Source organism: Brassica napus, chromosome C7 (assembly GCF_020379485.1).
Source record: "Brassica napus cultivar Da-Ae chromosome C7, Da-Ae, whole genome shotgun sequence".
NCBI lineage: Eukaryota > Viridiplantae > Streptophyta > Magnoliopsida > Brassicales > Brassicaceae > Brassica > Brassica napus.
The window spans coordinates 4,047,005-4,061,528 of record NC_063450.1 but is presented as its reverse complement, the minus strand read 5'-3'; the positions used below and the strand labels follow the sequence as shown (position 1 = coordinate 4,061,528).

The window sequence follows — 14,524 nt, the reverse complement described above, 5'->3', positions numbered from 1 at the left end:
TATGAAAAGATCGTTGGCAGAAAAACAAAGAAAAGTTGAGAGAGAAATATCGAAGCGAATAAAGAGAACTGGTTACAAAGCATCTATAACTCATTGTTATTTTCACTTTTAAATACTATAATAGGGAATTTGATCCAAAAAAAAATACTATAATAGGAAAAAAAATGATTCAATCCACCTCTATTTCTTCTTCTAAAATAGAAATTGCTATTTTTTATTTTAAATATAGAGGCAAAAATAGCATTCTTCTATTATAGAGGTATATTTTTTAATTTACAAATAATTCTTTAACTTTTAAATTTTTATAATTCTAACCAAAACAATCATTTTTTTAAAGAAAATACAGTTTTTGTAAACATAGAATCACACTTCTTTTTTAAATAATAGTCTTTTAAAGACACTTTGGTTTAAACAAATGTATAATTTTATAAAAATCTTGTAAAAGTTAAAAATAAATAGGATCTCTTGAGAATATTTTTTTAGAGGCAAAAATAGAGGAATACATTGGAGAGAAACACATCTATATTTTTGAGTTGTTCTATTTTAGAAATAAAAATAGAAGAATACATTGAAGATGATCTTATAGACAAAAAGTTTAAATACTAAAATAGACCTTAATCCGCACAACCGTGCGGGTGATTATTTTTATTTTTACACACATAATTAGTTATTTTACATGATTAATTCTATATATTTTAATATTTATCATATTACTAATTGTTTAATATAACATTTTAAAATAAAATATTTTTTAGTTCACATGCAATAATTTAATTTATTTGTTTTAAATATTCAGTGATAGCATATATTTTACATAATGTGGTACAAAATTCTATATTGAAAAATCTTATTGGCTAAGGATAAAAAAATTAATTGAAAAGTATTATATTAAATTAATATCACAAATTTAATACAAAATTGTGCCTGAGTTTAGTTATAATTACAAAATTAATTAGATATATAAAAAAAAAAGTTAAAATGAAATATTCATTTAAATTTTAAAGAAACACAAAATTAAGTAAATATTTAAAAGTTTTGTTTGAGTAAAAAATAAAATATACATTTATTTTAAATAAATACAAAAGTAATTAAATATTTAAAAGGTTTATTTTAATGAAAAATGAAATATATATATATTTATATTGTAAATAAAAAGATGTGAGAAAGTTTTTATTTGATTGGTTTGTTTTAGAATTATTCAAATTATACAAAAATTAATTTAAACAATTTTCTAAGGGTTGATCCAAATAAAAAATCACAGATGAATTAAATCATGACTTACGTTTTAATAGTATTGATTGATAATTAGAAGGCCAATGTTAAGCCACTCAATTATGATGTTTGATTTGCCAAATTTATAATTCATTTTCAATCATAAACGCGTCTTCATTCAAAAAGCGTTAGGGAATCGTGAAATTGACAATAGTACAGCTAACATGGAGAGACTATTCAATGTTTTGGCAATCCATAGTGAAAATATAAAGTTGAGATTTGCCTAAAGGTTATTATAATTTAATTTGCAGTGACATTCACAAAGATATTTTACATGAGATTTGCAATTTGTATAATTTAGTAGATCACTCTGAAATCTTAGATGATTTTAATGTTTTAGGCAAATTTATAAACGTTCATACTATAATTTTGCATTGGAATTCGTAATATTACATGAAACTATGAGATTTGATTTGTGTATAATTTATCAAATGTTTCTAGAACATCCCAAAATCATTTAAATTTCTTAAACTATTCTTGTCCAAACCATTGTCGTATTTTTTGTTTGTTTCTTATTAATATTTAGTTTCAACAATTGAATTCATCAAAAGATAAGTGGTTTCTCCGAGACCATTGAACAGTTAAAGTCAGGACCGGTCATGAAATTTTAAAGATTGTAAGCAATTTAATAAAGAAGTAAATAGTTTAGAGGACTAACATTTTTTTTATAAATTTGGGGTTTTAAAAACTTTTTCAAAGTTTTGAAAGTTTGAAGTGAATGTTTTATCAGACTTTTGGTCCAGAACCATCCCTCGTTAAAGTAGGAGAGAGCTTTCCGTGAAAGTTATATTTTCAAAAGAAAATTCAGTAAAAATGTAAATAACAAAGAAGCCATATGGCGTAGTAACTAAAAACAATTGTCGGAGTCACGCAAAGCTCAAGTTCGTTATAGTTCCTTAACTATAGAGGAACATACTAGATGAAATCAAATTATATCAAAATTTATGTGGTCATCATAAGGTTGGTTAATTTAATAGATTAAAAATGCTAGTTATCTCCGTTCAAATGAGATATGATTCCTCGACACATACTGCACGTGAGTATTTTATTTCATTTAATGTAAAAACTGGAACCAGATAAACTGGTTTATACATAATTCCTTTTAGGATTAATACATCTGAAAACCTTGAATTATGTACGCACCAATTTCACACTGAAACGAAAAACCGAGTTTCTCTCTCTAGAATATCCTTTCTAGAGCTTCAGTTTCTCTTTCGTGGTTTCCTCGATTAGAAAGAACTTTAGACCAAAATCTCTCTCAGATTGTAAACTTAACTATCATCTCCTTCATCTTATACCTCGAATTTCTCTCTGTTTCTTAAAATTACCAAATATGTCTTCTGAAATGGATAGAGCTCTCTTAGCCTTATCCCTCAAAGATGATGATGATGGCCTTTTCACTCTACCAAATCTCCCGCAGTATTTCGCAACTGAAAGGAATGCATGCAGCTTAATAGGACGACTTCTTAACCCAGAATTTCAAAGGCTGCCAAAATTGATCCTCGATCTACCTAGGAGGTGGCAGAAGGCGGAAAGGGTCAGGGGATTTGCTCAGACTAAAGAAAAATTTCAGTTTGTGTTCATGCATGAACACGATCTTCAGGAAGTTCTCGACAAAGGCATGCAAACCTTCGATGATTGGGGTTTAGCAATTGATCGCTGGGTAGAGAAGCCTCCGCCTGGATACTTGCAATCAGTGTCGATCTGGGTTAGAATCAGTAACATTCCAGTCAATCACTACACTAAAGAAACTATTTCTGAGCTTGGAGATCTCATCGGGCATGTTGAAAAAGTCATATTTGATCCCCGAAAAACCACAGAGGCAAGAGTCCTGAATCTCCCAGGTGGTGAACAGACAACAATATGTTACTATTATGAAAAAGTACAGAAACGATGTTACCATTGTCAGAGATTAACGCATGCAAAGGAGCGCTGTCCTTTTCTAGAACATGATAAAGGATCTAGAGATCAATCAACTGGTTTCATGACTATCTCTCAGACTCCTCGTCCCCAACGGGTTCTTGAAGTTAACGATCCTCTGTTTGGAGTCTTAAAGGAAGATCAAGTTGGAATTAATCCTCTCTCCGGTCGCCCACGTATTGCTCCTGAGATTCTGCAAGAGATGCGTAATTATCTACTAGCTTCAAGCTCTAAAGACAGACATGTTCGAGAACAAAGAGTCATTGCTTCAGTGAAAGATGCAGAGATGAATCCGGCCACACAGAGATCAGTGATGCAGCTCATCTCCACTCAGTTGTTTACTTCAGACATAAACAAAGGAAAAGGGATAGTTTTCTTATATGATAAAGAAGAAAGAATGGGTCACTATTTTATCCCTAACCCGCAGCCTAAGCTTATGGCATCGGCAATCTCCTCAGGACAGACGCTGTTCAACACTACAAGTCTACAACTAATGTTTTCTGTAAACTGTCGCTACCATCCCTTCAACAGCCTCAGGAGAATCAAATCAGTCCTCTGATTACCTTCACTGCTGAACCTTCTAGCTCCAAGGAGAAGGTTATAAGGAAGCCGGGAAGGTTCAAAAGAATTTACAACTCTCGCAAGAAGTCTTAGAAGTTATCTCAGCCTCAAGATCACCAAGAGGCTACTGAAGGAAGTGTGAGCAAGAAAAGGAAAGATGAAGATGATTTGGCAGGTGTATCCAAAGCTGCAAAGAGAAATGCACCAAAGATGGTCCGGTGTGAGGGACCGTCCAACGCGTAAATGAGCATCATCAGTTGGAACTGCCGGACTGGGGCGTACTCAGGAGCTGACAGTTCAACGACTCAAGGAATTGCGTAGTGCATACTTCCCTGAGGTCTTTTTTCTCATGGAAACAATGAATTCTCGGAATACTCTAGTAGATCTTCAGGCCTGGTTAGGATATGATCGTCTATTCACTGTCGACCCTCTAAATATATGTGGTGGTCTAGTTCTTTTTTGGAAGAACAGTGTAGATGTAACCTTTCTGTATGAAGACAAGAATCTTTTGGATGTACATATTATCTATGAAGGAAAGCAGTTTAATTTGTCTTGTGTGTATGGAAATCCTAATGTCAGTTTTAGACACATTGTTTGGGAACGTCTAACAAGGATTGGGGTAAATAGGAAGAACAGTTGGTGTATGTTTGGGAACAATTCGGAAAAAACTGGTGGACCTAGAAGAAGTGATTCCTCTTTTGTTCCTTTCTCTGATATGCTTGAGGGATGTGGTATGTCTGAACTTCCAAGCTCCGGAAATAGTTTTACTTGGGGTGGTAGAAGAAATAATCTTTCGATCCAATGTAAACTAGACAGAGCCTTTGGAAACAAGCAATGGTTCAATCAATTCCCTGCATCTAACCAAGTCTTTTTAGCTAAAAGGGGTTCTGATCAAACTCCTTTCCTCTCAAGACTCTTACAGAGGGTCCATCATATTTGATAAAAGAATGTTTCACAAGCCCTTAGTTAAAGAAGCTATACATCTTGCTTGGAATAGACCAGCCTCCTATCAATACTCAGTTTCGGCTCGTATAAGACAATGCAGGAAAGCTTTAAGTCACGGGAAAAAAGCTAACAAAGCAAACTCTCAGGAAAGAATTACTAGCTTGCAAGATGAATTGGAACATGAAGAATCATCAATGAACCCATCATATACGAAGATCAGCAAACTCAAAGGTTCTCTTATTTTGGCCTATAGGGACGAAGAAAACTTTTGGAAGCAGAAATCTAAAGATGACTGGATTTTATATGGTGATGGAAACACCAAGGTGTTCCATACTGCGGTCAAAATATCAAGGGCAAAGAATCAAATCGTCAAACTCATAGACAAGAATGGCAATGCACAAAGATCAGAAGCATCGAAATCTCAGGTTGCAATACAATATTTTGGTGATCTTTTCAAATCTTCAAACTCGGAAGATTACTTTACCATGCTAAGAGGTTTAACTCCAAGAGTCACAGAGAAAATGAATCATCAGTTAATCAGGAAGGTGACATCTGAAGAAATCAAAGAAGCACTTTTCTCAATAAAACCGGACAGCGCACCAGGGGCTGATGGTATGTCTGGTTTTTTCTTTCAGTCTTATTGGGACATTGTTGGTGAACAGCTAACGAAAGAAGTCTTGCAGTTTTTCGACTCTGGTATTATGCCTACTGAATGGAACTACACACAATTAGTCTTGATTCCTAAGAAGATGAATGCAACTCTTATGTCTGATCTCCTACCGATAAGTCTTTGTTCTATCATGTATAAAACAATCTCGAAGGATATTGCATCAAGACTCAAAGAGTTCCTTCCTGATATCGTTTCACCTTCACAATCTGCTTTTGTCTCGGACCGGCTGATCTCCGACAATATCATCTTGGCGCATGAAGCCATTCATAGTCTCAACACTCATGAGTTTGTCTCAAATAATTTTATGGCAGCCAAGACTGATATGTCGAAAGCGTTTGATCGGGTTGAATGGAATTATTTAAATGCCCTGCTACTCTCTCTTGGTTTTCACTCTATTTGGGTATCTTCGATTATGGCATGTGTTTCCTCTGTTCAGTACTCTGTTCTTATCAATGGGCAATCTCATGGATTAATATCTCCTCAGAGAGGTTTAAGACAAGAAGACCCCATCTCGCCCTTCTTGTTTGTGCTTTGTGCCGAAGGATTAACCTATTTACTCAACCAAGCTTCTGATGAAGGTCGTCTTCATGGTATTCAATTCTCGAGAGATGGCCCAGCTATTCATCATTTGTTTTTTGCAGATGATAGTCTGTTTCTCTTTAAGGCAGACATTCTCCAATGTCAGGCTTTTCAAGAGATCCTACAAAAATATGAAAAGGCTACAGGGCAAGTCATCAATTTAGCAAAATCTTCTCTCACTTTTGGCAAGAATATTGATCCAGTGCTGAAAGAACAGATTCAAACTACTCTTGGGATTTTGTCTGAAGGTGGAGCATGTACATATTTAGGCTTACCCGAATGTTTTAGTTGATCTAAAGTTCAACTCCTAAACTACATTCAAGACAAAATGAAAGGAAGGATGTCTAGTGGGTATACTAAATTTCTTTCACAAGCCGGGAAAGAGATTATTTTGAAATCAATAGCCCTTGCCATGCCCATTCATGCCATGAGCTGTTTCAGGTTACCTAAAACGACTTGTAATAATCTCACTTCAGCAATGGCTAATTTTTGGTGGAACTCGTCAGAAGATAAAGGCAAAATACATTGGCTCAGTTGGGACAAGCTTTGTATCTCTAAAGACTTAGGAGGCATGGGTTTCAAAGACATTGAACTCTTCAATCAAGCTCTTCTTGCTAAACAATCTTGGAGAATTATTTCTTCTCCATCCTCTCTCCTTAGTAGATTTCTCATAAGCAGGTATTTTCCTAATAATACCTTCCTATCTGCTTCATTAGGCTCTCGGCATCCTATGCTTGGAGAAGTATTCTCTTTGGTAGAGAATTATTGAGAAAAGGTCAAAGAGGAGATGGTAATTCTTTATCTGTCTGGTCTTCTCCATGGTTAGTTAATGGAGATCGAATGAGGATTCCCCTTATGAAGAACATACTGATCGATCTCAATCTGAAAGACAGGAGCTTAATTTTGGATAGTTCTCAAACCTGGAATCAAAATTTGTTAGATGATCTTTTTTTATCTACATGATAAAGAAATCATTCTCAAAATCAAACTGGTTACTTCTTCATCAGACTTTTACATTTGGAATCATACTCGTTCTGGTGAGTACCCGGTGAGATCAGGTTATTGGCTAGCTGAAAGAGAGGCTAAAAAGGAAGCTTTTGTTAATGGAAACACTCTTCCATCTCTGAATGGTATCAAGGAATACATATGGTCTCTTGATACTAAACCAAAAATCAAAAATTTTCCCTGGAAAGCCATTAGTGGCGCCTTGCCAGTTGCTGATAAACTATCTGAGAGGAACATGAAGGTTGATACAAGATGCCAAGTCTGTGGTTTAGAAGGTGAATCGGTAAATCATGTTCTCTTCACTTGTACTGTTGCTAAGCAAACTTGGGCATTGAGTAACTTTTCCTCCCCGTCAAGCGGATTTGATCCTAATTTAGTCTTCTCAAACATCTTCTATGTGTTAAAGACGAGGAAGAATCACCTCATTCCAGAAGAAATCAGAAGAGCAGGAGCCTGGATTCTGTGGGAATTGTGGAAAAACCGAAACACTTTCTTTTTTGAAGGTACTTTAAACCTAGGACCTCCATTCATCAACTCAATCTACAAAAATGTTGATCATTGGTTCCTTATCAAGTCTATTGAAAAACAAGAAAAACTGATTGACTTGGAAAAGAAAAAGAAGAACATATTTGGCTAGAAACCTCCTCATATCTCCCGGCTCAAATGTGATATTGGTTGTGCATGGGATAAGATCAGAAGGCAAAGTGGAACTTCTTGGATTCTTCGTAACAGAGAGGGCAAAGTTATTCTCCAAGGAAGAAGATCATTCACCAACATCCGGAACAAACAAGATGCTTCTCTAGAAAGTTGGAAGTGGGCTATTGAATGTCTAAAAACACTTCATTACAAATCTATCATCTTTTCAAGTGAAGATCACGATTTGATTGGAGCTATTTCTAAACCTCAAAATTGGCCTTCTCTTAAGTTCTACCCTTCGAATATTTTACCACTTTTGAACGATTTCCAGGACTGGAAAGCACAATTCAACTCTCGTCACAACATCAAAGGAGCTATGCTTATTGCTGAAAGTGTGATTAAGGAAGATCTCTTTCAATCTTATATGGCTAGAGGACATCCTTCTTGGCTTAGTAATCTTTTTGTTTAAGTCAAAATCCTCCTCTATGTCTATGCTTGAAATTGATCCTTGTAGAACACTCCATGATTATCTTTCTATAAAATTCTAGTGTTAAAAAAAAATGTACGCACCAATTTATGGTGTTTCAAAAGAAAAAAAAAGTGCACACAAATTTATCTGGTTCCAGTTTTTATTAACTAACATGTGGATTCCCTATATATTAATTCTCGAGCATTACAACATGTTTTGCTAGACATGTGTTATCACTATGATGATTATTAAAATCCTAACAAAAATAAATTGGTCCAAATAAATATATATTATAGTTTTTATTAAATTAACTATCAAATTGATTAGTAGTGTACAAAAGAATATTTTTCATTTCCGTAAATAAAAACTATGGAATTGCCTAATATAATTAACATAATATGACAATTAATTATTACGAATAATACATATTTGATAACAATTTTTGTAACCTTTCTCTTTTTTTTGTTTAATTTTATATTATTAAAAGAAATAAAACAATCACATTAAGCATATAATAAAAAAAATAATTTTTTTTCGTATATGTTATATTTTGAATTTTTTAAACCGACTATAAATTACTAAAAATGGTAAGAATTTCACATTGAAAATTTTGTGATTAGTGGTTTAACTTTTTTTGTTCAAGCAAGATACAAATGATCATAAATCATATGAATATGAAGTTTCATTAATAAATATTCATATTATATATATATCATTTAAATTAAATTATATACTCTAGAAAAATATATAAATATGTTAATTTCAAAATTTTCAGTGAAAAATTATTGAGATCTTAATATTTTAATTTTGAATTTTGTATTGAAAAATCTCACATTAATGTTTTTGTGATTAACAGTTTAAATTTTCTTACAGTAAATATACAAATGTTAATAAATTCATATGAGTAGAAAGTGTCAATACTAAATATTTATATTAAAATATACTATATATATAACTATGTCAATATCGTTAAATTTTAATTGTTTACCATATAAAATAAATAAAATGATTGTTTTGATTTATTTACCAAAAAACATGATTGCAAATTAACAAAAAGTATTGATTTTGATTTATGTGCTTATTCTAATGTATATACCTTTATGTATACAAATTATTTTTTAAATAGGTGGTTTTTAATATGTTATTTGATCCTCACAATCCCAAAAATACATTTCTTCAAATATAAGTAATTTTTAATATTGGAAGCACTATATACATATTATTTAATTCAAATTAAATAATTTAGTCTTTATTTTTAATCTTAAAAAGCTTTTAATGAAATATTATGACAAGATTCCAGTCACCTCCTTTTGAATTTGTTCGAAGAATGAGAGATTTAATCATTTGCCTAATATTTGTTTTTCCCTAATACCCTATATAGCTATTATAATTGTAAGTATGAGAGATGTGAGCTATTTTTATAATTTTTCTGGGTTATTATTAATAAATCAAACAATTCTTAGTTTATAAATAATTTACGTATACTAGAATGGTAAAGTATTATATATATTTTTTGTCGGTATACTCTTAAGTAACTAAACTTCAAAAGCGTAGGTTAATAAAATAAGTAATTTGTTTCGTTGTTCTAAAATTAGATGATTTTTTGACTGAAGTAGTGAATATATACTAGACAAACATTTATATTTCGAGTCTAGACTTATATTCTATAACAACTTGATATAGTAGATTTGAACAATAATATGTGCATAGAATTTTCCGGTTATTTGTTTCAAAAATTTGATTCTTAGATATGTATCTGGAGTGGAGCTAATTGTTTATTTTGACACTTATGTAATTCACCGAATTCATGGAAGAAATAAGAAAAGAAAAGAAACTAAACTCATATCAATGAAACAGAAACGAGAACGAAAGCACAATTTTATAGAGGTAGAAAATAAAACAATTTATGAAGAGTTAGTAGTAAACAAATAGAGAGCAGAAAACCTAATCCCTATTCGTCGTTTTACAATTGATGTTGCCTATCGGATTTTGGTGATTTGTGTGAGCCGCAAAACTTATTTTTTTTTTGTGTGTATATAAAGTCTTAAAAATAATTAAAATGAGTTGTAATATACTAACTCTTCAAGAACGATGATACGTTTAAGAGATCAACATTTGTATTCGTCATTTTACAATCGATAAAGAATGTAGTGTTGCGAAATGCTAAAATCATTCAATTAACAAACATTAGTATGAAAAACTCATGTGCGGATTATCATTTAGTACAATATTAAGATAGTAACATTTACACTACTAGTACAGTGTTACTATCTAACCTGATGAAATCCATTGTCAAAAAAGTATGTTTAGAAACTTACAAATTATGTATATTTCAAACTAGTCATTTTCAGTTTCTCCAAATCTCAGTTAAATTTACTTTTAAATTATACGAAATATATCTATATTATCATGTTAGGCTTTGGTTTATATGGCACTATGGCAGTGTAGAGTTAACATCTATGAGCACATGTGAGGATTATTTCCAGAAAAATGTCGTTTACTCCAAACACATCATGTGTCATGTCATATTATTTTTCAATTCAAAAACTATTAAATTATTATTCCTCCAACAAAAATTCTATGATTTCAATAATTATATTACTGTTATAAAAGTCATATAGAGACAGTGTCGCTTTCGTTGAAAATATAAAAAGATGTGGGGCCCGCTGCACTATTTGCACAGTAAATTTTCTTCTATATATACGAACGTTTGCGTTCGTTTGTAAATACACTGAAAACTCTTCTCTTCCTTTCAATAAGAAACACTCTCTCTATATCAGTGTTATCTTCTCCTACGGGTATAAAATTTTGCTTCATTTAAATTCCTGCGATATAATAAAATTCTAGTTCTTTTTATAACACGTTATCAGCACGATCACTCTGCGATTCGGTAAAATTTATTTGTATCATTTATACCCTGTTATAATGGTCGGTATACCGCCTCTACTATTATTTATATCATGTTATAATGGCCGGAATACCGCCTATATTATTTACTAGTAATTTAATTTATTTATTGGTCGGCCGAGCCACCTTATATCATGTTTATTATTTATTGGTCGGCCGAGCCGCCTTATATCCTGTTTATTATTTATTGGTCGGCCGAGCCGCCTTATATCCTGTTTATTATTTATTGGTCGGCCGAGCCGCCTTATATCCTGTTTATTATTAATTGGTCGGCCGAGCCGCCGTATAATTTATTTATTATTCTGCATTGATCGGCTGAGCCGTCGCATGATTAATTATCATAACATAAATATTTCATTGTCATAATTTTTTACTTTTATGAAATTTTATAGATTTGATTGACTGTTTAATACGATATTTTCAGACTGATTTTTAGTGTACTCGATTTAACCCCAACGGTCACAAAGAAATTTTTTCAAAAATTTCTCCTTTCTCCAACGGTCATGAACAGTAATTTTCATCTATAAATACAACTCATTTTCACTCTATTTCATCATCCAAAACATTTCATCTTCTCTCAAAAATTTCAAATCGCTCTCCTCTGATTTTTCATTTCAAGAAAGATGATTCGCGCACTTTTGTTTTTATGTGCCATTTTTATTTGTGTTTCTATTTATGGTTTATTCGTTGGAGAATTTACTCCGAGTGAATTTAAGATGAATATCGGTTTAATTTTCTTTACATCGCTTCTCCTTGTAATTGCTTGCATGATTAATGTAAACAGTTTCTTTTAATATTAATAATATTCTAATAATTTTTATTTATATGCTTTAGAAATACAAATGGCAAAAATCGAGAAACTTCAGTTTCCGGCATTGGAAGTAACTGGGACAAACTACACGGCATGGGTTACAAACATGGAGCTTCATCTAGATTCCGAGGAAATACTCGGAACAATAAAAGACGGCAATATATCAACCTCTCATGAAAAGGCTAAGGCCGTGATATTTCTGAGAAGGCATCTAGATGAAAATCTTACGCATGATTATGCGAGAACCAAAGATCCCTTAGATCTTTGGAAAGCTCTGAAGGAGAGGTTTGATAACCAAAAGAAAATTACTCTCCCCCATGCACTCGATGAGTGGAAAAATCTACGATTTCAAGATTTTGAAAAAGTGGAAACGTACAATTCCGCTATATTGAGAATAGCGGCGCAATTAGATTATTGCGGTAAGCCTGTCTCGGAAGCAGAAATGCTCGAGAAAACTTACCAAACGTTCCACAAAAATCATTATGTTCTACAAGAACAATATAGAAATTGTGGGTATACGAGGTTCTCTGAACTCGCTGTGGCGCTTATAATAGCGGAGAGAAATAATGAACTCCTCATTAAAAACCACAATGCCCGACCCACGGGAACCAAAGCATTTCCTGAGGTAAATGCAACGGATATAAAAAATCCGGAAAAAGGAAATTATTCCTATCGTGGGCGTGGTCGTGGCCGTGGTCACAATCGTGGTTTTGGTCGTGGTCGTGGTTATCGATTTAACCGCAACCATGAAAGGAGTAACAACCCAAGAGGAAGGGGATCCAACACATGGAATCGATCTGATCGGGTAAAAGGGAAAGAAACCCAAGAAAACCCTACTCATAAAAATGAGAACGTCTGTTACAGATGTGGATCGAAGGGACACTGGTCTCAAGTATGTCGAACTCCTCGGCATCTATGCCAATTGTACCAAGAATCTATTAAAGGCAAGGCAAAGGAAGTAAATCTCAATGAACACCTTGTGGGTACAACATCGACATACCTCGAATCCTCTGACTTTATGGGAGATTTCGACGAGGCCACTCATCAAAATAATTGAAGTGCTTGTACTGATCAAGCTTAATAATGCCTAGTGATGCCATAAAATATTATGTATTTCACTTTCAAAATAATGTTGTATTTCAAAATATCTAATGTATAATTATTGATGAATAATATGTTTACTTATGAAAGTTTATTTTCTTTATTAATATTAACTGTGTGTTACAGAAATGGATAAGAAAGCAAATGGAACAACAACTAAACAAATTGGTAGAGAAGTTTGCATACCAGATAGTGGCACAACGCACACTATACTGAAGGATAAGAGATATTTCTCTACTTTAAAGTCAGTAAAAATGACTATAAACACAATATCAGGTCCTACAGACCTGATCGAAGGAATTGGCAAGGCGAACTTTATGTTGCCTAATGGAACAAAGTTTTCCATAGATAATGCCTTATATTCTCCAAATTCTAAGAGAAATTTGTTGAGTTTCAAAGATATATACCGTCAAGGGTATAACACTCAGTCTGCAACTGAGAATGGAAAGAAGTATTTGTATATAACTTCTGAAAAATCAGGCAAAGGCCTTGTACTGGAAAAATTTCCAGAACTTCCTTCTGGATTGCATCACACTTATATTGATGCTATAGAATCACATCTTGTGATAAAAAGAAATCCAGAAGATGTTACATTATGGCATGATCGCCTTGGTCATCCAGGCACTACAATGATGCGAAAAATCATTGAAAGCTCACATGGTCATTCAATAAAAACCCAAGATATATACCAAAGTAATAAAATGACATGTGATGCGTGTGCTCTTGGGAAATTAATCATAAGACCATCACCAACCAAAATTGACAAAGAATCACCAAAGTTTTTGGAAAGAATCCAAGGTGATATTTGTGGACCAATACATCCACCGTGTGGACCATTCTACTACTTTATGGTATTAATCGATGCATCGAGTAGATGGTCACATGTTTGTTTGTTATCATCTCGAAATATGGCATTTGCGAGATTTCTAACTCAGATAATCAAATTAAGAGCACAGTTCTCAGATTATCCAATTAAAAGAGTTAGATTAGATAACGCTGGTGAATTCACATCCCAAGCTTTTAATGATTATTGTATGGTATCAGGGATTGAAGTAGAGCATTCTGTTGCTCATGTTCATACACAAAATGGTTTGGCAGAATCATTAATTAAACGGCTGCAACTAATTGCAAGGCCATTGATCATGAGATCAAAACTCCCAACCTCTGTATGGGGACATGCTATTCTGCATGCAGAAGCACTAATTCGGATAAGACCAAGTGCATACCACAGATATTCCCCATTACAGTTAGCATTTGGAAAAGAACCAAATATCTCTCATCTAAAAATCTTTGGTTGTGCGGTTTATATTCCAATAGCACCACCGCAACGTACAAAGATGGGACCGCAAAGACGGTTGGGAATATATATTGGCTATGATTCTCCATCAATAATAAGATACCTAGAACCACAAACTGGTGATGTGTTTACGGCACGATTTGCCGATTGTCATTTCAATGAGAAAGAATTCCCAACTCTAGGGGGAGACAATAAACAAGTAGGAAAAGAGATCAAATGGAGTGTACCATCGTTATTACACCTTGATCCTCCTACGAAACAGTCAGAACTAGAAGTTCGACGTATCATGCATTTACAAAATATAGCAAATCAGCTACCTGATGCATTTGCTGATACCAAAATGGTAACTAA

The 14,524-nt window shown here is 33.1% G+C and overlaps 1 protein-coding gene across 1 annotated transcript; it reads left to right on the top strand.

Annotated features, from left to right (window-relative positions):
* Positions 1-2,605: 2,605 nt before the first annotated feature.
* Positions 2,606-3,751, top strand: LOC111211664. The gene has a single exon (XM_022712918.2). It carries the CDS (start codon positions 2,606-2,608, stop codon positions 3,749-3,751), a length of 1,146 nt encoding a protein of 381 aa, XP_022568639.2.
* The last annotated feature ends 10,773 nt before the right edge of the window (positions 3,752-14,524 follow it).